This window comes from Sander lucioperca, chromosome 4, assembly GCF_008315115.2.
Source record: "Sander lucioperca isolate FBNREF2018 chromosome 4, SLUC_FBN_1.2, whole genome shotgun sequence".
NCBI classification, from domain to species: domain Eukaryota; kingdom Metazoa; phylum Chordata; class Actinopteri; order Perciformes; family Percidae; genus Sander; species Sander lucioperca.
In genome coordinates, this window is record NC_050176.1 from 15,323,283 (window position 1) to 15,349,705 (window position 26,423).

The 26,423-nt window shown below is 40.0% G+C and overlaps 1 protein-coding gene across 3 annotated transcripts in view; it reads left to right on the forward strand.

The window, feature by feature from the left end:
* The first annotated feature begins 5,814 nt into the window (after positions 1-5,814).
* The window catches only part of mad1l1 (mitotic arrest deficient 1 like 1), a 66,938-nt gene continuing 46,329 nt past the window's right edge, over positions 5,815-26,423 (forward strand). Inside the window, exons 1-15 of one of the 3 annotated variants that reach the window (XM_031289046.2) lie at positions 5,815-5,905; positions 6,582-6,736; positions 6,833-6,973; positions 7,172-7,351; positions 7,443-7,567; positions 7,675-7,756; positions 8,484-8,614; positions 9,460-9,574; positions 9,998-10,059; positions 13,765-13,851; positions 14,594-14,738; positions 18,722-18,862; positions 19,382-19,438; positions 21,706-21,797; positions 22,192-22,282. In XM_031289046.2, coding sequence (XP_031144906.1) covers positions 6,593-6,736; positions 6,833-6,973; positions 7,172-7,351; positions 7,443-7,567; positions 7,675-7,756; positions 8,484-8,614; positions 9,460-9,574; positions 9,998-10,059; positions 13,765-13,851; positions 14,594-14,738; positions 18,722-18,862; positions 19,382-19,438; positions 21,706-21,797; positions 22,192-22,282 — 1,593 coding nt within the window. In that variant the 5' untranslated portion in view covers positions 5,815-5,905; positions 6,582-6,592. Of the gene's footprint in view, positions 6,014-6,563; positions 6,737-6,832; positions 6,974-7,171; positions 7,352-7,442; positions 7,568-7,674; positions 7,757-8,483; positions 8,615-9,459; positions 9,575-9,997; positions 10,060-13,764; positions 13,852-14,593; positions 14,739-18,721; positions 18,863-19,381; positions 19,439-21,705; positions 21,798-22,191; positions 22,283-26,423 lie in introns of all 3 variants that reach the window. The other 2 variants (XM_031289045.2, XM_036000856.1) reach the window with 2 other exon arrangements.

Sequence of the window (26,423 nt, forward strand, 5' to 3'; positions counted from 1 at the left end):
GTCAGATCACAAACACTATATCCATTTGTCTATAGTCCCTGGTAACAACTCAGCACAGAGCAACACAAATTTACCAATTTACATCACGCTAGTCTGAATATGTGCAGACTTTTTAGGGGCTTTACATTTTGGATATTGGCTTGTCAGTATGACTTTGTTGTATTTTGATTGGATTTATTATTTTAAAGGGGGGTATTATGGAAAATTAACATACAAGAAATCTTGTCTCGGGATATTTTTTACTGTTATACTGCTAGATTGGCCTTTCACAGTCAAATTTGAGACTTAACACATTAGAAGAGAAGCCACTAACATTATATATAGACAGCAGTCTAAAAAAGAAAGAAAATACCCCCTTTAAATGTTTCTGCTGAGAAAGCAGGAACAGGGTTATAAGTGAATGTAAGAATAAGTGAGGTGCATCACTACAACATAGACAGCTGCTAAACAGATAGAATTTCATTACACTAGGGTTATTAAAGATGACATGATCCATTATTGAAACTGTAAATATTGGCATTCTAATCAGCCTTTAAAATCCAATGAGTGAAACTGCAGTATCAGCACACTACATTCACACCACACATCACTCCGAATGTAATTTATCCATGTATCTGCTTATCTGACTGTTGGTTGCAGCTCTTTTTCCACATCTTGCTCTCAGTCTGCACCACTTATCTCCATTACTCTCCATACACCTCTTGTGACCTTTCCTACTCCATCTGTTCATTTTCTTTCTCTCTTTCCATCCCACCTTCTTGGTACCCCAATCAGGCCTCCTTCCTCTCCTCCCACTGTGTGCCTTTTATATTCTTATTCTCCTTTCCTTTACCCGACTCACCTGTAGCACATCTTGATGCATTCTTATGTTCATGTGTCAATCAAGCCAAAACAAATCTGTGCGATTGGTTGTATGTAGTGTGTAGCAGACACACTCTCACACAACCACACACACACACACACACACACACACACACACACGCACACATGCACGCACGCAGGCACGCACGCACACACACACACACACACACACACACACACACACACACACACACACACACCAAATGAGTCCCGATGGATTGCTGTTGGGTAGATCTGAAAACAGGTGAGTGAAGGCAGTTCATGGATTATTATTATTATTATTATTATTATTATTATTATTATTATTATTATTATTCTGTAGTTCTGCCCTGCGGACTGCAGACATGTTCTGGATGATGTGAAACCCCAGTGGAGAAAGAATTCAGAAAATCATGTCACACACATCCCCTCCCAATCTTGACTGCTTCACTGAGTTTACTTATTTTATTAATTATTAAATGTGATTTATTTTTAATTTCTCCTCTGATAGTTGTTTCTTTATGCATCATCAGGTGCCTCTGCGTCCCTCTTGCCCGCTGTGTGTGTGTGTGTGTGTGTGTGTGTGTGTGTGTGTGTGTGTGTGTGTGTTCGTGCATGTGCATGTGAGCATGCACGTCACCCATAAGCTAATATTGTTGAAGTATTCCCTCCCTAGGGCTCTTGAGAGCACAGGAAGCCTGAATCAGCTATTGACTCTGTCCTCTTTCATTAGAAGAATATAAAATCACTGCTTTATTGATTCCTCTCTTTAACCTTTGCCTCATTTGATCTCTAACATTGTTTTCTGTCCCTCTCTGCGCTTTTTTCTGCAATTTCCTTCTTTTGTCTCCCATTTCTGTCTTCCTTTCTTGCCATTCCTACCTATCTTGTCTGTCCACTTTATGGACCCATCATGACTGCAAACTCCACTTTGCTCCCTCTTATCTATTTAACATCTTTTTTTCCTTCCTTATTGGCCATTTTCCTCCTCTACCTTACCCTCACAGATTTACAGTACAGTTACAATAGTTCCTGAAGCAACACATTGTGTCTGGATGACTTTGGCGTGACCTCTCTGGGACACATGATCTGACTGACTTCATTTCTATTTCAGGTCCTCTGCCCAGCACACAGCATGACACAGCAGCTCCCACAAGGGTTTTTTCTGCATCACAAAGATGTCAGGACTCAAAAATCTAAAAAGTAATTTTCATAAACGTGAGGTTTCACAGTTCACAACTAACAGACATGAATGTGAGCATCGTCTGGAAATAAAAAGACTATTCAAATGCACTGAAGCAATGAAATAAATATGCAAAAAGCTTAATGGTGTGTAGTAATTGTTTTTAATGACTTTACTACATCACTTAAAGCGCAACTCTCGCCAAAATGCAACCTAGGGTCTTTTTGTAAATGTACCCGAGTCAAACTTTTGTCTTTTAAGTAATAAAAGCATAATTAGGACGGAATCGCCACTTTTAAGATTGACCGTATTTTCGTTTTCGGTCAAATGGCCTTTTGAATGGGAGTGCTAGGGGCACTACTATGATCACATCAAAATCAACATTTTTAAAACACTAAGAAGGCTCGACACAACATGAAACTTTGCTCGAAGTATGACCAGGGGCTCTACACATGAACTCGAGCATTGGCAAAAATTTTTGTGTACACAGAGGTTTTGAACAACTCACTTTAGCAGTTGGTATTTCCGCTTGCCGCCATCTTGCTAGTCAAAAAGTGTCAATCTCCGAATGCGAATGAACGGACTCCATAGGAGGAAATGTCATTCCTATATGAGGCTCCTTTTTCAACTACAAGGTCAATATTGTGTTTCACTAACGACAAAACAACAAATTATCCGTGCATTTATATGGAACTAAGCTTTAGGAGCTTTTCCATCTTTACTCTCCTCCCTGTTACATTGCATTCGGAGATCTACACTTTTTGACTAGCAAGATGGCGGCGAGCAGAAAAACCAACTGTTAAAGTGAGTTGTTCAAAACCTTTCTTTTTAATAAACTCTGTGTACACAAACAATGTTTTCAATGAGTTCATGTGTAGAGTGTAGGTGATACTTCGAGGAAAGTTTCATGTTGTGTCGAGCCTTCTTAGTGTTTTAAAAATGTTGATTTTGATGCGATCATAGTAGTGCCCCTAGGACTCCCATTCAAAAGGCCATTTGACCGAAAACAAAAATATGGTCAATCTTAAAAGTGGCGCTTCCGTCCTAATTATGCTTTTAAACGAAAGTCTGACTCGGTTACATTCACAAAAAGACCCTAGGTTGCATTTTGGCGAGAGTTACGCTTTAAGATGACTGGTGATTCTAAAAACCTTTTATATGGCTATTTGAATCAACAGGTTTTTAGTTTTCACCATTCTGAACTTAATTGATAAAATGCAAAAGTCAACAGAAGACAAGGTAACAACATTGTGAATAAATTAATATAGGTTAGATGTCGACTGCCAAACCCTTTACAATTTATAGAAAACTGGAGTATTTATGTTTGTGGTGATGTCTACATGCTGTGCCTGGAAAAGACGAAAAGCCACTGAATGTAAGATGGCTTTTTGTGAGCTGCTTTCATTTTACAACAGATGGCAATGAAGGGCACATCTGCAGGCACTTCTGCTGATTTACTTCTTATGGTGTGTGTGTGTGTGTGTGTGTGTATGTGTGTAAATGTGTATGTGCATATGAATGTGTGTGGCTTTTTTTGTACATTTACGTCATCCTACAGAGCTTGCTGCATTCGGGCCGACCTCAGGAGGGCGAGGGCAGGCGGAGATGGCGAGGAGGGTGACAGAATACCCGAGAAAGAGGGGGGAGCGACTGAGTCAGACGGTGATAGATAAAGAAAGACAGCGGGGGGAAAAATGTCACTAAGCTAATCTTGTCTCCCTTTCTTGGACCCCAAGAAAGGTAGACAAGAGCGGCAGGAGGGGCAGGGGGTGTGAGGACGGCGGACTGAAACAGGCAAATTCTCTTGGGGGTTGAAGGGATGAAAAAGAAAGAAAGCTCTCATGTCACTCTGAAGAGGACAATGTCTTCTGTCTGACCTTTTCATGCAATTATGCACCCCTCCCCCCTCTCCCTCTTGGAGCTCACCCTGCGCTCTGTGTCTCCCCCTAGCTTTTATTTAATATTGTCCATCTCTTTTCTTGCATAAATATTGGTGAGGTAGGGTATCAGATGTCCCTCAACCTTCCGCTTTCTTTGTGTTGACATTCTAAACTCCGGTCGATTCGGGAAACATTCTCCCAGCTAGAAACGTCAATCAAATTATATTTCCAAGCTTTAGTGTCCGTAAGCCATTGCCAAATGAGTTGATACAAAGCTAATTAAAATCTCCACAAAACTCTCTCTGTATTTCTCAGTATGGCTATGCTCAGAAACTGGTGTTGTCCGGCGACTTTCTTGCGCAGAAAATCAAGTGAAGATAATGACCTCTTCTGAAGAGTCCATCTTTTTTTTTTTATCCTCCGTGTCCTCCTTGGCCACTGTCTTAGCGTGGAGGACGGGTGGGGGTGGTACCCGATCACAGAAGGCTTGTATAATGTGGATACGCCGTAAGTTTTGTTGTCATTACTTAGAATTCCTCATGAGGTAGACAGAAACTAGGCACTATAGCTTTGAAGAAATGCCAATAAACCAGAGCACACTTTTCTCCTATCCCGGAATGTTGTGTGGACTAGTCTGACCTTCCTCCTCAGCACTGTGAAGGTAGGTCTGGCAATGTGAGACCAGCTCTGACCTAGTTGACCTGGTGCTCTACACTGGGAAATTTGTGTGGTAATTTAGTAATTACATTACTTTTGGATTAGACCCTCAGCTAATTATTTTCCAGCGTCTACAGCTGCAAGCTGATGAGGTTGCGGGACCACTTAATGACTTCTGTGTACTCTTATGTTTTCTCAGTTTATTTGGGTGGGACAGCAGATCAGTGTTTAATATTCTCATCCTACAGGTAAGGCCTTGGTCCTCTCTGAACCTTTTCCCTCCCTATGTCTACTCAAATTGTCTGAGCCTTCTTGTTTCTTCCCACATCAAAATACATTAGTGTATGCCAGGTAGCCATTGCTTCAGACCACAGCACTTACTTGTCCTAGAACTAGAGTTGGTCCTCGGACACTATGCTGTGGTTTTCAAATGCAGAGGACGAAGTCCCTCGTGGGAATAAATGAAATATTTATGTAGAAGCATAGGCTATTGGATGCATAATAATCAGAGTAATTGTTGGTTACAAGGTTTAGTAACATAAGCTGTTAAATCAAGTTTGGATCAGGAGCATTATTCGTGGTAGTTTTTGCGATTCAATTAAACATGGATATTAATGCTTCTGGACATATTTGTGGCCCAAATGGTCTTATTTCATGTCACCTATGGCAATCAGCCCATACCTTGTTTGCCATCTTTAAAACTGCCATTAGTGCCACTTGGGCTTATATGCCTACTACTAGTGCCAAGTGAATGCCATCTGGCCAGATCAGTCTGCTAAGTAGGTACAATATTCATATCCACGCTTGCTGTTGACCAGTTCCCTCACCATCCTGTATAAAAATGTAAAAATGCAGACTGGTGAGCATAGCAGTGCTGCTCTCTGTGGGACAAACTATGCAACTACATTTTTTTAATGTCAGTAAAGTCACATAGGCCTACATCCTATACATATAGGCTGATGAGGAAAAAAACAATGAAAATACAACAACATTTTTCCGTGTGTTCTGTTTTTATTTCCTTAATTTCATCATCCATCCGCCTAAAGGTGGATTCATACAGCTAGAGGCTAAATATGTGACTTGCCTCCTCATAAAAAGACATATACAGCCATAACAGCTGCTCATGACGTCTAAACCACTTACATAATTTTACCTTAATTCATTTTACTCATCCAATAACCTGTTAACGTGTTTAGTTATGTAAAACAACTGCACAGTGCTGCTGTGAGGTTTAATTTCCTTCACCTGAAAGGTAAGCGTGCAACTGACACTCTCGCGATACATCAAGAAGTCTCTCGATACTACACGCATCTCATTCGAGCTAAACTGGAGGGAGTTCTGTTCTGTGCTGCTGGGAGTTGTGTGCAGCTAACTCGCTAGCAAAGTAAAGATAACTTATCTAGCTAACAGTTACGTCTAACCTGCTCCTCTTCACAAACAAGTCAGCTCTGAGGTGAGGATATATGTTTCCAAGCAAGACTGCTATAACGTAAAAGCTAGCTAGATGGTTATTTTAAGATTGTAAGCAGCATTAATTTACTACAGGACCTTCTGAAAAACGTTAGCCGTAGAAACTAACACATCCCACTCTAACGTTAAATTTTACTAGCTAAGCGTTAACTAACAGTTATGCCTAGCCTGCAGGTTAGTGACGAAAACAGCAGTTTAAACCGCTGGAGTAACGTTACCCGGACAAATGTACGTAATGTAACGTTAGCAACTAAACATCAACGTAGCTTTTATTTTAAGCTTCTAGCTTAGCTTGGATAACGTTAACTTTAGTTGCTGTTTGTGTTGAGTGTTGAGTGAGCAAGAAAGCTAATGTCAGTTAACGTTACTGTTCCATATCTATCTATCTATCTATCTATCTATCTATCTATCTATCTATCTATCTATCTAATATTAGCTGACATAGCTAGCTGTGGTTTGTTGTTTCTAATACTGCAGTGCAGTAGCTCGCTATGCCTTTACTGACTCTTGCTCTTATGTCTGAACCTTCCATTTGTGCACTACAACACCAGTGACTCTTCAAATGGATTTAGAGGATGACACCACTGTGTTAACAACCTTGAAGTCCTTCAATTCCTTCATCAGCCACTCTAATGCTCCTCAGAGGCTGTCAGAGCCCTCAGCCGGGAATGGAAACCTGCAGAGTCAGTACAAACGCAGCATGGAGGTAGGTATACAGAAACTGACGGTATCAACAGTGAGCTGTGTAAAGGGGATATTAACATGCAACCTTCTGCACTGATTGACTTGTCTTTCCCTTTAGTTGCTGGATGCAGCAGACAGAGTTCACTCCAAGAATCGCTACCTTCAGTTGGACCAGGAGAAGAAGCAGATGGAGCTGAGTCACAAGCGAGCTCGATTTGAACTGGAGAAGGCTGCTTCTGACAGCGCACGAGACTTTGAGGTACAGGTCACAAACTCGTACATATAATACAAATGAGAATATTGGGACGACGATTAACTCTAATATAAAGTTTCTGCACAGAATTAGTATACAGCAATTCTTTCCTTACCGTTCTCTTACTGAGATAATGTCACATTAACTGATGAGCGTCAGAGAAGATTTTGGGTAAAACCTGTTTCTCACCCTTTTATGCTACAGCATGAGGTTGACCGGAACCAGGACCTCTTGGGGCAAATAAAAAAGTTGGGGGAGAGAGAGACTGATGCAGCTAAGAACCTATCAGAACAGGTGGAGGTAAATTGCGCTCTCCGTCAGAACCTGAAGGGCCTGAACAGGAAACTGGAGGAGCGAGATACGAGACTGAACACTGCTAACCAGGTACACACAGACTTGCACACACACTTACTGCATTTGTACTCTGGTCATGTCTCCTATGTTATGTTGGCTTATTTCTGTAATCTTTTCCCAGACCATCAGTTCTTTGAAGGATGAGATCAGAGAGCTGAAGCAGAAGATTCAAAACCAAGACTTGACAACTTCTTCTCAAGCCCTTGAAAGGCAGGAACTGCAGGAACAGTTAGATTTACAACGCAGGTACAGACACATACTGAGAATACTAACTTGCCCAGCTCTGTTTCATGCTGAACTGCACAAGATAAATGCTGACCACACAGTTCTAACTCATTTGGTATTATAATCAGGAAGTATCAGGAAGTCTCTCAGCTTTGCCAAAGTCTCCAAGCTGCTCAGTCCTCCTGCTCAGAGCACATCATCAAGATAAAGGTAGGTTACACTGTTAACCACACACTTGTCCGCCGTGCACAAACTGAGATCACAACATGCCCCTGTCCATGATTCAGAGGTGCACTATTTTAAAAAGTTAAAAAATCAGTAAAACAATAATATGATGATGATTTAAAAACTACATTCATATAATCTACATGCTGAAATGAAAGCAGGAACTGACACTGGTAATGTGTAAGATGAGTTCTATTGCGTGTTGCTTTCATCCCCCATTACTGAGCCTAATCCAGCAGAGTTGTAAATGCAGCAGTGTTCAAACACGCAGCTACTAAATCTGTTTGTACAAAGATGACAGTGAGTGTCTGGATGAGGACAGGTGAAAGACAAACCTGCACAGATGTAGACAGTCAGAAACCTAGATAATGTGAGGATATTGTACAGTGTATAAAGTGAGTTGTATGTAAACATAATTTCCCAAATATGATTACAAGCTGTCTTGACTTACAACCAAGAGTTGTGTGCATGTAAACACACTCAATGTCACATTTATAGTTTTATCATTTGAGTTATTGTCAGTTTTTTGTTTTCACTTCATATTTAATTTTCAAATTGCATAATGTTGGTTGAATCTCTTTTTATGTTTAAATATAAATATTTGTGTATATAAGGTTATTTTTACACAAAAGGCAGAGCTTTTGCAGTGCACTGAATACACACGTGTTGTTGGTATTTGTTTTGGCTGATTTCTTTCCCTTTTTTTTGGCAGGAGTTGGAGAGGTGTCTCACCCTCCAGGAGCAAGACATCGCCATTGTGAAGACTATCAAGTCAGAGGCGGCCAAGGTTCCAGACCTGGAAAAGGAGTTGAAGTGCCTCAGAGAAGATAATGCCTTTCTCAGGTCAAATACATTTTTAAGTGTTTAATGCCTTTCAAAATCTCTCACCTTTCAATAGAACAGACAGGCTTTCATTTTTAAAGACTGCAGCCTAGTGCGACCCCACAGTGCTCAAAAAGTTTGCTTCGATCCTCTTGACATTTCAGTGTGACTTTGGGTCATCGTACCACACTAAGATAAGATAAAACTTTATTGTCTGTTCACACAGAAAATGTTCTTGCATCGTCTGCTCCAACAGTCAACAGATAACATCAAACACAAACCCAACAATGTCTCTCACACACACACACACACACACACACACACACACACACACACACACACACACACACACACACACACACACACACACACACACACACGCCAAATCTAAACAAATAATATTTATGATTGTCATGCTTGCATCCCACAATGATACACAGATTACATGTTTGGGTGGGGAGATAGGGAGCTAGTGCAAAAATAGTGGTGTGAAAAAACACACTAATTTCCTCTTTTTTTTTCCTTTTTTTTTTTTTCTTTACTATCGCCCATTTAGTCCCCCTTTTTATTTTTATTAAGAGATAAACTATATGTATAATAGGGGTTTTAGAAGAATCTGATTTATGCAATACAGGTCAATATGCTACCAAATTCCAAATGTTTTATTTTTCATGTAATAGATATAGGTACTGTGAACTCACTACTAAAAAAAACCATCTAAAATCAGATTTTAAAATCATGTTAGGCTGTGAATGCAGCCAGGGATCAAAAGTATGCTATTTCTACATCAGACACTAAGGACCAAGCTTTCAAGTTAATTTTGTCTTTTGTTTCGGTCTTTGCTCTTTTTACTCCGCTGTGTCCAGGGAGAGCAGGGAGAACTGCAGCCTGTTGAAAGAGGAGGTGGAGGGGCTGAGGAGGAAGCTGGAGAGGATGCAGAAAACGAAAGAAGAGTTGGTTAATATTGAACTGGAGAAGGAGGTAAACTGTGCGTGTGAGATTGTAATGTGCATTTCACTCTTTAGAATTTCATTATCATATTCCACTGCTCCAAACATGAAATGAAGAGATTAATAGTGTGCTTACTTTACAGCGGACCAATACATTGGGAATCCAGAATTGTTTGTTAATATAATCTGACAACACCAGATTATGTTTTAGGCTGCACATTTGTGTATTTTTGAGTTTTCTTGGTTGGAGTTCAACATGTTTTTGTTGTAGTAGTATTTTTTATTTTTTTATTTATCTAATGTCTAGTGAGGTCTGCTCTTCAAAATTCACTGTTATGTTTAACTGTGGTATATCCTATTTTCTTTTCTTAAATTGACTGCTGTCATAGTAACAATATCATGTACTTCCTATACATGGAAAAAACATGTGACCTATTGTTTCTTGAATCCTTAGAGGTTGGCAGAGAAGCTCCAAGCCTGGGAAAACCTTGGGCAATCTACTGGACTCAACATAAGGTCAGACACTGTGTCAAAGTGTGCCTGTGTATGTGATTTATGAGACAGAAAAACTGAAATACACAAGTTTTTGCTTTCAAAAGTTTTGTCAGTAGATTTCCTTTTGAAATATGAGTGAGTAGCACTAGGTGGAGCTGTGGTCACTCCAAATAAATGTGCCTCATCACTGTGGATGGATTCCACCAGCTAGTATAGGTGTGTGTGTTTGTTTTATACCTGCTTGTGTGTGTGCGCTGAGTGTGTCTCAATGCATCCTGTCCTAACTGGTAATGAGAGAATGATTGCATTCTCTCATTACCAGTTTCCTTGTGAGCAGTGGAGCAGATCTGACAGATTATAAACACTGCAGCCTTGTCCATTGTATGCATGCATACACACAAGCACACACACCATTTTCTCTATGATTAACTCTTGGCTGTAATGTAAACACAATGTTAAAAGGAACACATCCACGCAAACTGTGTGTGTGTGTGTGTGTGTGTGTGTGTGTGTGTGTGTGTGTGTGTGTGTGTGTGTGTGTGTGTGTGTGTGTGTGTGTGTGCGCGCGTGTCCCCTATCTACTGGACAAGAAGAAAAAGGTAGACAAATTGTTTTGGTCTTGTGTACTGTGTTATGAGCCCTAATAGCGTTAAACTGTTACATTTACAGTTGTTAAAAAGACCTGGTAGGATCACAGGAGAATGTGATACCAATCTCACTTTAATGTACACAATCATTTGGTTGGGCTGTCCATTATTTTTCTGAAGATCTAAATCAGACTAGGCTGTCACCCTGGGTAAATTGAGTTGAACATTTGAAACCCTACTCAAAATTCAGGTGTTCCGAGCGAGATGACATTGGCTGCCTGAGTGCTTTTGTTGAAAGGAAAAAAAAATAAACCAACAACAAAAAAACCTGCATTGCCCATACGGCTTCTAAAGGGCAGCCATATGTGTCAGACTCACACTGTTCAAAAGTAAAGGTTAATGCAGCTTGAAAATCAACCGTTAGAAACTCCTTCAAGCTGTTTTTACTGTTTACTAAATGGCCAACTTAATTGTCAGGATGTTGTTTTCCCGACACAGTCCTGTGATGTAGAGGCAAATGGAAGGCAAGAGCATTTCATTCAACAATCTGGTCACCTTTCTTTCACCCAGTACAACAGTGCCACATAAAAATGAGTATTGACTCAGCATTATTCTGACTTACTGAATTATTCTGAATTACTGCATATTATCAGGCATATGTGATTGCCTTTTTGGCTGTTAAGCAAACATTATATCATAATTTGAAATGTGTTGAATCTTTCCAGGTATTTAAGTTGTATATGTGTTTGAATTGAATCTGGATTTATGTATTTTTTGGAGTTAAACATGATCATCAGGTTTCAGTAGAAGTGCTGTGACAGAATGATATCACAGTGCCATCAGTAATGTGTCGTAATTATTGTTGACTTCATTACTAAGCTTCATCTTAGAGCCCAAGTTTAGGCTGCTTCATTAAATATGAAATATCTCATAAGGGCGGCAGTGTTTTTGCACACTAGTCAATATTTGTATTATTGATTTGTTAATTTGCTTGCCTGTAAGTCATTTCTCATAACTGCAAACTAATGGTACTTGAAACTTTGTTTTGCTTTAGTTTATACACTAACTTTTTTTTGTCACCACACATTTTGAGTTGGTCATTAGTGGTGTGAAAAGAACATGTTGTGGAGCAGTTGTTAATGAGGAGTAAACACATTGGTGCTGTCGATGAGGAGTTTGTCTCCTGCAGCACTCAATTTGGTTCTTTACCAGCAATGTGTGCTGTTTTTTGTGACGAAAATAACTTTTGGAGAGCAGTTATACCTCCCCAACAATCAATCAATGTGGCTGTCTGGTAGAGTAGACAAGCCCCACAGCCGCAGCTCGAGTTTGCCAGCAGGTTGGCTGGTTGCTAGTGTGTATTTCCTTTCCTTCTGTTATACAGTCTGATAACATTGTGCTTGCGTATGTGTGTACCCATGTGGTTGACAATTAAATGTAAGATTGACAGAAAAGTAATGCAAATATTTTCTTAAAACTAGGCTGTTACGTGGCCAGGATAGCTCAGTTGGTAGAGCAGGCGCACGTGTATATAGAGGTTTATTCCTCGACGCAGAGGGTCCAGGGTTCGAGTCCGACCTGTGACGATTTCCTGCATGTCTTCCCCCTCTCTCCCCCCTTTCATAGCTGTCCTATCCCTCCAAGGCAGAAATGCCCCAACAAATAATCTTAATAAATAAATAAATAAAATAAATACATAAATAAAAAAATAAGAGAATAATAATAAAAAAAATAATAAAAAAAAAAACTAGGCTGTTATGTGGTACAACATTGAAGGGACAGACGATGAAAATACACGGGGAGATTTCCTGGAAATGGATTTCCTTTTCAGTAACGTTTTCACCAGCTAAAGCGAGAATTGAGACTATTTTGTGCATTTGTGTCTCAAGAAGTTAGAAATACATTTGGATGTGCGCGTTTGTGTACACAGTAGGTTATATGTGTGTCTTGTTCCTGTTTCCGACAAGAATGGATTCTGTCTTTTCTCTTTTTATCTCCTGAGCTGCTCCCACGTTCTCCAAGTTAAAACGTTCTGTCTGACATTTTGAAAAGAAATATGATGTTTTAGTCTTAGTTTTGCACAATTTGCCACGCTCCTAAATGATCCGAAAATGTAGTCAGTTGAATCTTCTGTTTAAGAGTGCATTTACTCGTAATTACCTCGTATTATGGCGCATCATGTCACCCAATAATACAGTATGCAACCAGCCCGTTATTTGGAGCATCACTAGAGATGGCTTGCTTGTGACCTGCGAAACCCCCTCCAAAAAACAGCAGAACACTCCAACAGCCTCTCTCATAAGATCAGGGAAAGGCTAATCCCTCTGTGCTCAGGGCAATGTGGAATTACCTGCTTTGGGCACCATAGTTATTCCATCATATGGTTCATGAACTCATATTTTAGTCATGAGATTATTTTCATACCTAAGGCTCCATCTAGCAGAATTGGAAGTGGTCTATACCAACTAACTTTCACATACTCTGGTTTTTCAGCCTTGATGTTAACCTTGACTGCCTTTTCTTATCCTACCATAATGTTATGGAAGAAAAGATGTTACATTGATAGGTATAAAAGGCTTTTGCCTTTATGAGCACACTCAATCTCCTGATGTTGAGTTGTACTTCAGGTGTGTAATTCTAACTGCGAGGTGGCGGCAAACGTATGATTTTGAGCTAAGCTCCCCTAATATAAACCCATTTCACAAGAGATAAAGAGATAATGGCAATCTCTTTTTGGACAGATCCATAGTAACGGCACATTTAGAGTTTGGAGGTTATGTGGTGCATCTCTGTCGGACTATGTGACCTTCTGCATTGTTGCCTTCCCATTGTGTGTTTGTGTATGTGTGTTTTGTAATCTGTCAATCTCTCCCACAGAGTGAGTTTGTTTTGTAGAACTGTGACCAGTATTTAGCCCACTATCCTCCTCTCATCTCTCCCTCTGCTGCTCATGTCATTTTATTTCCCAGCTCCCCACTGGCCGAATAACAAAAGAATATGGAAACGCCGTTGTTTTCATTTATTCTCTGTCCTTTCTGCTCCCTGTCATATTGATTTTTCATTGTGGGTTTCTGTAAGTGTGTGTGTGTGCGCTTGTACACATGTGTATGCTAACTGTTCTGTGTATGTCTGTCTGTAGGAAACCCGAGGATCTGTCCAGGGAGGTGATTCAGATCCAGCAGAGAGAAATTGCTCTAAAAGAGCAGAACTACAATCTCAACAGCCGGTAACTCACCCTCTCTCTGCATTCAGACTCTCTCATTCTGTCTGCTTGGATGCCTCTCTTCCCCCATGTATCTATTAGAGCATATCTCTGAGAAGTCCTTAATTGTCACAAAGTTAATTAAACTGGTCCTGATTCTGATAGCACGTGTGTGTGTGTGTGTGTGTGTGTGTGTGTGTGTGTGTGTGTGTGTGTGTGTGTGTGTGTGTGTGTGTGTGTGTGTGTGTGTGTGTGTGTGTGTGTGTGTGTGTGTGTGTGTGTTAATTAAACTTGTTTAGGCAGAGGTGATGTCTGTAGGGAGGGCTGTGCGCATGCTCTGGTATATATTAATGCTGCAGCTAAGAAAGCTTTCATTAGCTAACAAGCATCTCTCTTCTGCTGAAAGTATTGGGCTCATTATTATATATTAGAAACAGCAGAATAGAAGAGTGCTGGGGGAGAGGGTGGGAGGGAGGAAGGGAGCTTATGGTATAATTATTGTCCCAGCATAATTATTGTCCTATTGATCAAAACCTGGCATAAGCGCTGCTAGAAATAATTCCTGGGCAGTTTATGGGAATTATTTGGTAAGTTATCTGTTACTGAGTATTAATCTAAATTGACTATGAATTGCTTTTCCCAGATTATCTAAACATTCAGCACTGAACCCGTTTCCCGCTTTCCCTGCCCTCTCCTTTGCCCTGTTATTAACCCCCACACACACACACTTTTGCTTTCCACCCATTCATTTATCCTGGTCCGTCAGTGTGAGGAGTGTGGAGCGTTCACAGTCTGAGCTCCGTGCAGAGCTGTCCCAGCAGCGCAGCAAGACCCTGGAGGAGCAGAAGAAGAGGGAGACACAGGACGCTCTTGTCCGTCGACTACAGAAGAGAGTGCTGTTATTAACCAAGGTGCCCGACAATCAGTGACACACACACACACACACACCCATAAATACAGACACATTAGCAAGTATTCAAACCCTGAGACGCAACAATTCCATCATCACCCAATGCCAAAATTTCACTTTAAACACCCAGGGAGCACAGCAGGTGCCTACATCTCAAGGCCAGCACAGAATTCCTGCTCGATGAATGTCATGTCTGTCTTGCTTCCCCCTGCTCTGCAGTTCCTGAGTAGACCTCCCTGTGATATTGATTTCGCAGTGTGTGTAATTCCCTAGGTCAACATGCTCGGTCTCTTAGTACACAAATCACACACGCACACTCTCAGGCACCACCATAACTAAGCAGAGCCACAGGCATGCTGAAAATATGTCTCGGCCCCAGATTGATTTGGCAGAGAACGCATTAAACCATTTGCACTTAACCAAGCATTCAGAGGGTGTGGATATCTGTTGTTTATCATCCAGTCAAGATGGATTAAAAAATATAATCCATTGCAGTTGTTGTTGAATACTGCCTTTTTTTTTTTTTTTTAAATAACTTTAACCCTTTTATTTATTCAGGGCTGGTTTGCTGAACATTTTAGTTCTAACCAGCCAAATGTTCATAATGTTATATTATGCTTAAGGATTACAGTTGAGTACATTAATGCCAACAACTATCTACAACTGCCCCAAGTATGTTGTCTTTTATTCATACATTTCTCAAAATAATTTAGTATAATTCCAAAAACAATCTACATCATACTGATGTGATAGATATGGTAGGGCTACAACCCATCAATGTTTTTATCATTATAATATATAATATAAGGCTTACTGTTGAAGCTATCCTATAAGCCTCGGTATGAATGGCATGGTGTTCTCAACGCGTAGCAAAAAGATCTTAGGTCCAGACATTAGTTCTCTTTGGGTGGTGTTCCCGTTTATTATAAAGGTAGAAAAAGGGTATTTCACATAAAATAGTACTTCACCCAGTGCTATGGCTTATTGTCGGTGGAGTGGGTACTCGCTCGGCTACGGTAAGAACCGTGTGTTCCCTGCCATCCACACCTTGCCCTCACTGATTGCCACACCTGTAGATATACCTAATTCACAGTGACATACCACACCCAATGCAATACTCCCCCAAGTGGCTAAAATAAGTATTAACTAAATTAATCTAAACAAAAAAAGTGGATATAAATGGCTCCTACACTTACTTATCTAGTAATAGCCAGCAACTATTATTGTTACTTTCTGACTAAAAGTAACCTCTCGTTAGATGTTGTAGTAATAATAATGGTGTCATTTTCAAAAATGTAGACATTTTATACGTCGTGCAATAACCAAAAAATTGACTAATTGACTTAAACTACAAATTCATTATTAAAATTATTGTCAGTTAATTTTGTACTTATATAAATTCAATGAATCAAGTAACCGTTTGAGCTCTATACAGATCGCCAGTTCCATACTATTCTGGCTCACAAATCAATAATGATTAAGTGCCTTGCTCAGCTGCACCTTGACAACAGGTTGTTAAGGAAGAGGCAGAGGAGAACACATTTCATCCCTCCCTCTCTGCTACAAGGCTACGTCTCCTTCATGCTACTGTTGCCCTGCTCAGCTGTTTTGTTTCTTATTTTCTTTAGTGGGACAGACTCGCTTACCCATTAGAGGCACAGCCACATCTTCACACCCTATAAAACAGTTGACATAAAAGCAATTTAAAAGAATAGATGACGAAAACAGTAGTTTTATCACACTGTCCTCCCGCTCCCTGTTTGTTTGTGTGTTTTTTTTAAATTAGAGTTTTTATCAGAGAAGAGCCGTCAGATTTTTGATTTAGATTGAGTGAATTTCATTGCACGGTAATAGACAGTAAATAGCCAAAGGGCCTGCTGGTTAGGATTGGCAGCACACACACACACACACACACACACACAGACTTCTGAATGTGTTTGTACCTTTTTGTTATTACTTCTGTTCAGTCTGTCCTTCGGTTTGTCTTCTCTCGTTTCCAAGGTTCTCACAGGATGTATAAGACAATTTTGTAATGTTGCGTGACAAATGTTGAATCAAGGAAGATTTCACATAAACGTGTTTTTAAATGAACCAGACTCAGTCATCTTTAAATGGATTATGGTGGTTTTGATCTGGCTAATCACAGTCTGAATCTGATTTAGATACTAGCCTATGAGCAAATCTGACGGAGCAATTGCAGCCTATTTATTATTCATAGATTTTTACATCCAGGAATTACAAGGTGCTTTTAAGCCATTTTAAAAGACAACACTACTTGGCAATCAGCATATATTACATGCAGTTATCTGAAATGTTATTTACTACCAGTATTTATTACCTGACTTCAACCTGAATCTTACACGCTTTTCCTAATTAGCCCCGTTAATAACAGGCTATTGAGCTTTCAATGACCCTCGACATGCAAGGATGGTTCTCAGCAGCCTGGCTGTTTGTGAGATGTTTATTAAAAGCTTGATTGCTCCAGAATGCAGCCTGCTTTGCCTTATAATGCGGAGTGGACCAGCGCAGTGAAGGGAGGCTGAGGAGATGCATCATTTTAACACTCTTGACTGACATAGAATTTGCATTACTAAACAGGCTGTTTGCCAGTTTTTAAACAGATTTGATTGTTCTCACTCATCATGTTGCCTGGCTACCAGTACAGATTTACTATGTAACATATGAATTAATCATTGATTAATTTACAAGCTAAAATGTTGTCGGGTACATTTTTCAGACGTGTAATGGATTGTGCAGTTTTTGAAATGAATGTCTTATTACTAAATGGTATTTTCTAGTGCCACAGATAACTAAACCAGTGGCTGATAACGTTGTTGCTTCGTACGATATTAAACATTGACTAGTTGACAGCATTGGTAAACAAAAAATATTTGTTTTGTCCACTTTTCCAGCGGTTTTAACACAGTATGCACTTTTCCTATCTCTTCAAACATCCTGACTCAGTTGAATATATATTGAAAGTAGAGCATAACTTTGTTCTGACATAAATGCAGATGTCAATGCAGACTAGGGCCCTTGCTGTTTGTTTGTCTTCCATGTCTGTCAACTTCCATTTACTTTCCTCTTGACCCATCACCCACACTCATACATATACTCCTTTTCCATTAGTCTTTCATTTCTAATGCGTCCTGTCGATGGCTGACTTCTCTTTCTATACATTTTTGATTGTGTTTTTTGGGAACCATACCAAGACATGCATGATTTTGTGTGTGAGAATGAACTTACACACTCAAACCTCAAGCATACACACTGACAGACTCGTGAGCTATTTGTAGACGGCGTGTCAGCCTGAGTGACACTTGAGAAGACGTTGACTTGAGCATGTTTTTATCCTCTCTTATAAGAGAAGCAACTGCTTGGCGGGTTGATTTACTGGACAGAGGACAATGTTGAGGACACGTCTTTTATTCCAGTAATATAGGGGGGAGAACATTCATTTGACATTTTTTAAATTATCCCATCTCAGATAAGGGAGATGAGGCAGCATACTATTATATGCTTCATTTGCAAAGACCTTTCTCTGTCATGACTCTGATTCTTTTTTTTTTTTTATATATATTATTTATCCTTTATCTACAAAGACATTTTTCTTTGATTTGATTATTACATGAGAAGAATGATGGAGCATGACCATAACCCTAAGCTTCTCTTGTCACAGCTTGGATGAGAAAGGCGCAGCTGCCTCATACTTTGTTCCTCATTCACAAAAGCATTTGCCTGTCATATTAAAACCCCAAAGAGTCATGCAAAAGTAACACAGACAAATCATAAAAACATCAAAGAGCTTTGATATTCTCAGTTTATTCACTCTGATGCACACAAACATTACATATCTGACAGCAAAACACTCTGTAATGTTATGACTTTCTTCTTCCTCGGCTACATGGAAATGTCCACAGCAGAATTTCCATTTTGGAGTGTTATGTTAATGTGTGTGTGTATGTGTGTGTGTGTTTGTCACAGGAGCGTGACGGAATGCGTGCCATACTAGAGTCCTATGACAGCGAGCTGGCACCTTCTGAGTACTCTCCTCAACTCAGCAAACGGCTCAGAGAGGCAGAGGACATACTGCTGAAGACACAGAACCACAATGCAGAGATGGAGGTGGGTGTGCAGGCTTGTGCACACACATACACAAATACAACACTTGAATTTATAGTTAGCTTTCATAGTTTATTGTTTTCAAAACAAATTTGAATATAAAGCACTGAATTATACTCCTCTAAGCTGCCGGCCAATTTAGTATGCATGTCATTGTGTGACGCTTTGCTCACAGCTAAAGGCACTGTAAATGTGTGATGCTCGGCTGCTCCTTGTCTACAGGCTGAGTACTTTTGCTTAGTTGAAACATTGACAGATATCTGCACTGAAAACTGATAAAACTGCTGTTGTCTTACACAGGGGCATTGTGAGCAGCACTCGAACAAAATATGAGACGCCTAGAGAGTGTCAGTGTTTCATAACGGAATGAAATGCACACTTTGGATAATATATGGTCGCCTCTGCTCTGCTCGCATCCTCTGTTTCTGTCAAGTCTGTATATATCAGTAGGATAAGGACAGGAAGCCATTTTTTCTATTCTGTGTGCAACTTTTTTTCTATTTGTTCTGTCCTTCGATTCAGGGACAGTTGACCAAAGCACAGGAAGAGACAGGGACTCTGAAACTGCAGCTGCAAACAGTAAGTACACACACACACACACACACACACACACACACACACACACACACACACACACACACACACACACACACACACACACACACACACACACACACACACACACACACACACACACACACACACACACACACACACACGTTGTTTGTAGCATTTTATTCTGTGACCTGCAGGCAAAACACATTGTTTTCTTAAATTGTTAACACATTTGATACTAATTAACTTCCGTTCCTACTCCACCAGTAACTACAAACAAAAAACAGTAATTAGTACTTCATGATTGGTAATTTTAACCTCCGCCACTAGCACTCAAAACTGTCTCAGGTATCTTTTTAGTCATGACTGTAATCCTGACAGGTGTACTTGGCCTTTCTGTGAGTCAAATATGCTCTAATGCCTCTGTGACTAACATGCTGACTACTAAAATACATTTTCCCAGTGTGCTGAACAGTGAAGTTGTTCCTGTAGAACCAGTGTTTCCCACACATAGACTAATGTGTGGCGGTGTGCCGCACTATCAACACCGGCCGCCGCACATTGCATTTCGTTATTTTTTTTTTAAACGCTATTTAAAACGCATTCAGCTGCGTTTCCTTTCCCTGCTCTCCTCCATCTCTCTGTCACTTGCATCTATCTCTCACACACACACACACACACACACACACACACACACACACACACACACACACACACACACACTGAGCCCCTCCCACCGTGCACACAGCGTCTGTCTCCATAAAGGAGAGAAGACGGCTGGCGAAATTCACAAGTTCACGAAAGATTGGTATCTATCTTGTGAACAAAAAAAAAAAGTGCTATACAAATATTTGATATTCTGAATACAATGTTGTCAGTGTGTTAATGTTGGAGTCTTGACCCGACTCTGCTTTAGAAAGTTAACTGCTTTAGAAAGTTAACTAGTCGCAAGTTTGCGGTAAAAGGCAGTTGGGTTGTCGAGGTCAAAACACGATATGTAGCAGCTGTGAATCAAATAAACTTATTATAAATAATGTTATATCATTTTTTTTACTCTTACACTGAATGTTTGCTGCTTCAATCCAGATGAGTATTGAACAGTATTTTCCGCGACTGAAAAAGGCACGTGTTGAGGATGAGGACCAGCCTGAACCGGAGGTATCAGTCTGAAACAGAGCTGAACAGTCCGACCAGTGTAATTAGTTATGCTATTAATTTGTTTACAATAGTTTCAGGCTTCAACCAGTGAAAGACAGGGTCAGGGAGAGAAAGAGATAGATTTGTTGGGCATTGAAGTAGGAGAGGACAACATCCAACAGCGTGTTACGAAAATACGCCCCCCCCACACACACACACACACACACACACACACACACACACACACACACACACCACAAATTGCTTTCTAATCTGTGGGGAAACACTGAGAACTATTCAAAGGGACAGTCCTATTTACCATTTGAACTTGTATTTATGGTACAATTACATTAGTTTTCTTACGATGAGTACCGTCTCCCTTCTCTTACATCCTGTCAAGAAACATACTACTAATATTGGAACATTGTTCTTTTTTAAATTGTAACTTGAAGTAGGTGCCAGGTTGCACTGAATAACTAATTTCTCAATCTCACACTCAGATGAAAAGGGCCACTTGTATATGTAATTTTCTTAATTGAGGGTTGTGGAAATAACAGAAAAGTTAGAAAATAAAAAGTATACTGCTTAAAAATATAATATAAAACTGGGATAAAGCAGATAGCTGGCAGGTGTGACCTAAACTCTCTTACACACTCTGTGACACTGTCGTTGGGTCTTCTTATCCCTTCTTTTCATGGGTCCTTGTTGCCAAGGAGACATCAACATAGCCATGGCAATAAGTATTGGCGCGTGAAATCCACCTGTCTGGTATAGCAGTAATTACTTATCCGTCTTGGGAAGACTGGGAGTGAGGATGAGCTGAGAGACAGACAGATGCTCAGAAAAGGAAAATGGGTGTGCAAATGGAAATGAGGGATAATTGCAGAGAGGAGAGCAAGATTGAAGAGAAACTAAAGACACAGACAGACTGAAAACAAGTACCAGGGGGGAAAAAAGTTTGATACATTGTGAAATGGAAATTGATTCAGTCAGTGGACTAATGGTGTAGAAAGGATACATGTGTTTGTTTGGATGTCTGTCTCTAAAAGATAGCAGCACACTAGAATAGAGTCCTCAGGATCCATGCAAAAGGTTTCTGCCAGGCAGGTCTGATGTTAGTGCACCAGGCCCATTTTCTTCTCTGTCTGTCCCAGGTGGAGCTGGAGCTGGAGTCTCTAAAGAAGCACCAGGCCTCTGCTGTTGACAGCAACTCTTCAGTGAACAAAGAAGAGGTCAGCATACTCAGGTAGTACACACACACACACACACACACACACACACACACACACACACACACACACACACACACACACACACACACACACACACACACACAATGCCTGCACCAGAGAATGCATAGCATACTGAGTGACAGCAGTGAAAGTGTGGATTACATACATGGATAAGTAGAAGAACCATCATGTAAAAATGAAACAGGAACACGGTAACACTGGATATAACGCGTTGCAAAGACAACCAATTCAAAACCTGAGACATTACAGAGTCATGCAAATAACAAGGGTGGATTAACTTGTCTGTGAGCAGAGCTATACCTCCAGGATTAACCTATCGAGTCAACAATGTGCATAGTCGTCATATTAATAAACAAGTCAGTGAATGTGTGCGCATGCATTTTTCAGACAGAATATTGAAGATTTGGAGGCAGAGCGGCAGCGTCTGGAGGAGCAGAACAACATTCTGGAGATGAGACTGGAGAGACACAAACTACAGGTAGGCACTAAGACTTCCCTGCAACAGTTTTCTGTGATGGATTTACTCGTCTGGCACAAAGGAACCAATTTAATAACCCCAAAGGCAGCAGCCTTGCCCGTATGACATTGCAGATTGAGTCACACAAACGCTTCCCCTTCCCCTTTCTGGCAGTTTTTTATGTACAATTGGACCCAGGTGTGATTCCAGCAGCGTCCAATGGAAAAGTTGTCCAACCTGTGTGGTTGATTAAAAGTCCTCCTTTATTGGGAGAAGGGATCAGGAGAGATAGATATAGATGTGTGTGTGTGTGTATATATATATATATATATATAAAAAAAGAGATATATCAGCAAAATAAATGAAGACATTCCCTATTGTCAGCTGGGAATGAAACTGGCTGAAATTAAATGAATCCTGGTTGGTAGCCACCTTAACATCACTCACACACACAAATACACACATGCATGACTGTGTGCATCTAATCCATCTACTTTCATCTTGCAAAGTTACTTAACTATCTCCCTCAGTTATACCCGATCCCTTCTCCTTTTAAATTGGCTGTGTGTGTGTGTTTCATCTCAGTCAGGTCCTCTAACTCCCCTGACTCATACTGTGCCAAACTAAGCCTACCAGGGCACTTTAATGAAACGTGTGTGGGCAAGCGTGTTGGTTCCATTTAGCCGTTGGGTAAATGAAATCCACGTGCTCTCAAGCATGACCACCTTTAAGGCAATTTGTGTGTGTGTGTGTGTGTGTGTGTGTGTGTGTGTGAGAGATTAGTTCTTAAGAGTTCATATTTACTACTCCTCCATGGTCAAATGCACACAAAGAGACCTCTACATCAGACCGAGGGAGGAGATGAGTGACTGAATGGAGAAGCATTTGAAAGGATAATTGAATGCTTGAATACATTGACAATGGGATTTTTCATTATATCAACTTGCACGTCAGATTCTTGTAGCCTAACCCATCATTTCCAGCAGTCTTTATATTGAGATCATACGGAGTAGTGTGACTGTCAACCGCTCAGATTACCGGTGCAATGAGAGTGCTTTTCATGGACTTGTGCTCAATCATCCCCACCAGTAATCTGTCAGGAGGCACTCCTGAGATATTCAGATTTTCTTCTTAAAAAGATCTTTCTTTTTAAAGAGCTGTACACCTTTTTTATTGTGTTTATTGTACAACAAATGCTTTTGATTTAATCGGCGTCATGCGATTAAAAAGTAGTCTCATTAGGGATATGGCGGTTTAAAACTTTCGTGCTACAATTATTGTGACCGAAAACATCATGGAAAATGGTATTATCACAATATTGCATCAAACTTTGCTAAAATACTGGTAGTGTGAGCCGTGTGTAACAAAGCTGAAATGAAACCTTCATCACAGGCAGTGCTAATTTAATCTTGAGGCAGCAAGTTTTCGTGAAATGCATGCTCTCCTGTTTCTTGGTTATCAGCACCAAATGGTTTGCACTTCAGTAGGTTGACTCACTGATGTTGGCATGGTCATGGTAGCTAAAGCCAGACATGAGCTTTGGGCCAAATTTGCAACATGCGAGCTGTGACTTGCAACATGAGATAATTTCCTCTCCTTTTCATTTTGACATGTTTTTAAATAATCAAAACCAATACCAAATGGGATTATTCTCTTGTTTATATGTACTGGTTAGGAGATGCCTGTCATCATGGAAGCTTAAAACACGATTTTACAGAGTGGTCTCTCTCCTTAAAAGGTTTAAAAAGAGAGAATGTTGTGCACATCCATGTAGTTGCTGATGCAGGACAAAAAAGTAGGCCTCCTTGCTGTGCAAAACTGCAGCTAGTGCATCTCTAATACTCTACTTGTCTTCTTAAACATACTATACTATGGAAACACTAACCCATCTGGACGAGTACATTTGAAGTTTCAATGTGTTTTGTAAACCTTCTAATTTCTACAAGCGGTACAATAAAACCTGTGTATTTTGGGTACATCTTTGAATCATTAGCAGTCATTAGCCTAGCCTTTCCTTTCCAGTTTACTTCAAAATCTAAGTCGTCAGGTTTTTGACTATTTTTGTTTTTAATTCTATGTTTCTTTGAGCAGTTTTCTTTGTCTTCTAATGCATGGTTACGGTTGTTGGTCATGCAAACTAGTGCATTCTCTCCTTTTAGAAGGGAGGGAAGTGTCAGCTTTAAGATTATAGTAAGTATGTATGGAAAGGTGCAAAACTGCAAAGCTTTCATCTTTTTATTTTCAGAACTACTGGATTCTTTATTTATTCCAAACATTAATTATTGATGATGACAGAAACGTAAACGCATAACGTCCTGCGCTCCAGAATAGTAAATGTAGAGGCTTTATGAATTGGTTATAGGTGCTACCAGTTTGGCGACACAGAGGAGCAAAATATAAACTTAACATTCTTTGCTTTGTAGGCTAAAACAGTGACAGGGTAGATTTGAACAAAGTGTGCTAGATGATTGTTGTATTGAATTTTGATCCAAATTTGTCTGACAGGTCATGTCAAAGAACCTGCAGTCAACATTTAGTCTTGTTATGAAGAACCTTTATTTACAGCCTGTTCTGCTCTCCTCCATGTGTGTTCCGTCTTAACTTACGAAGCACCTCTGTGGTTTAGACCCTGTTTTTTTTCTGGAGAGAAATCATGGTTATTTTGAACACATGGGATGTGAATGACGTCAACATCATCATGGCTTCAACAAGTATGGCAGAATTCCAGCTTTTTTTTGAATTTAGCTCATAAAAAAATGGTCTTGCACTGCAGAATGTGGATGCAATAAAAGTAGACTTAATACTGCTGTACTTACTTACTTACATACTGAGAGATAATCGTGGTGTTGCAAGAGGTTGCATCAACGTAGTCTCTTTGTTGTACATGTGCTTACATGGGCATGCCAAATTGTATAATACTCAGCCACAGCAACATTATGTTTTGACATTACTTGGCAGATTGAAAGAGACATAGTACTAGGTGAAAAAGCTAAAAATATTTTATCTTGACTATGACATGCTTGTAGGTAAGGTTTTTTCAGTAGGTATTAAGCAGTGCCCCTACTGTTGTAGTGATGTTATTTGAAGGTTTGCTGTTTTACCTATTTAAAGGTTAAATCAAAGTTGAAATCAAGCTAAAATATGACTAAATATTTAAAGTGGCCATATTATGCTCATTTTCAGGTTCATAATTGTATTTTGAGGTTGTACCAGAATAGGTTTACATGGTTTAATTTTCAAAAAACACCATATTTTTGTTGTACTGCACATTGCTGCAGCTCCTCTTTTCACCCTGTGTTCAGGTCTCTGTTTTAGCTACAGAGTGAGATCTCTCATTGCTGTAACATCTTTGTTGGCAGTCGCACATGTGCAGTAGCTAGGTAAGATCACATCATCTAGCTAGCTGTTTGTTTCTACAACTTCAGTAGTACAAGGCAGAATTAGCCGGGAGACTTCTTCTAAATGAGGGCACACTTCCAACTTTGCGTGGAATACCTGCAGAACCGGGACATGTAAGTAGTTCTTTTGTAGATCATGGTAAACTAGTGTGTGTTGTAGCAGTGTTTTGCCATTCAGAACGAGCTAGCATACTACGGTTAGCCACCTTGTTTCGGCTAGTGACGTAAAAAGCCCTGCCGATTTTGAACAGCTCACCCGGAGACTGAAGGCAGGACACATTCAGAAACCTGTATCTCACTCAAAACAGCATGGATGTTTTTTTTTTTCCAAGTTTGTATGCGTGTGGAAGCACCAGAGACACAAATCACATAACACCCAAAATCCCAGAAAATGTGTTTTTTTCATAATATGGGCACTTTAAGACCTGCAAGCAATCCCTTGAGCCAAGATATTTTGCTTTGAAAATAAAATCAGAGCCTACTTAAACAGCCCTTGGGACATGAACACTTACCACTTTTTATAAACCAAATTTCCTTTGGGCAACCTTGTCCCTTCCAACTATATTTCACTGAGACAATTAAGTACGATAGTATTAAAGACACAGACATTTTAATGACAATGTCAAAGACCGTGCTATTTACCAATGTCCTTTAAGACAGCCAAATCCTGAAATTAATGAGGTTGTTGCATACTGTCAACAGTTAAGCTCAGATTGATGATGATATTGGCGGCTGAAGGATGGCAGCAACAATTGGCGGGCAAG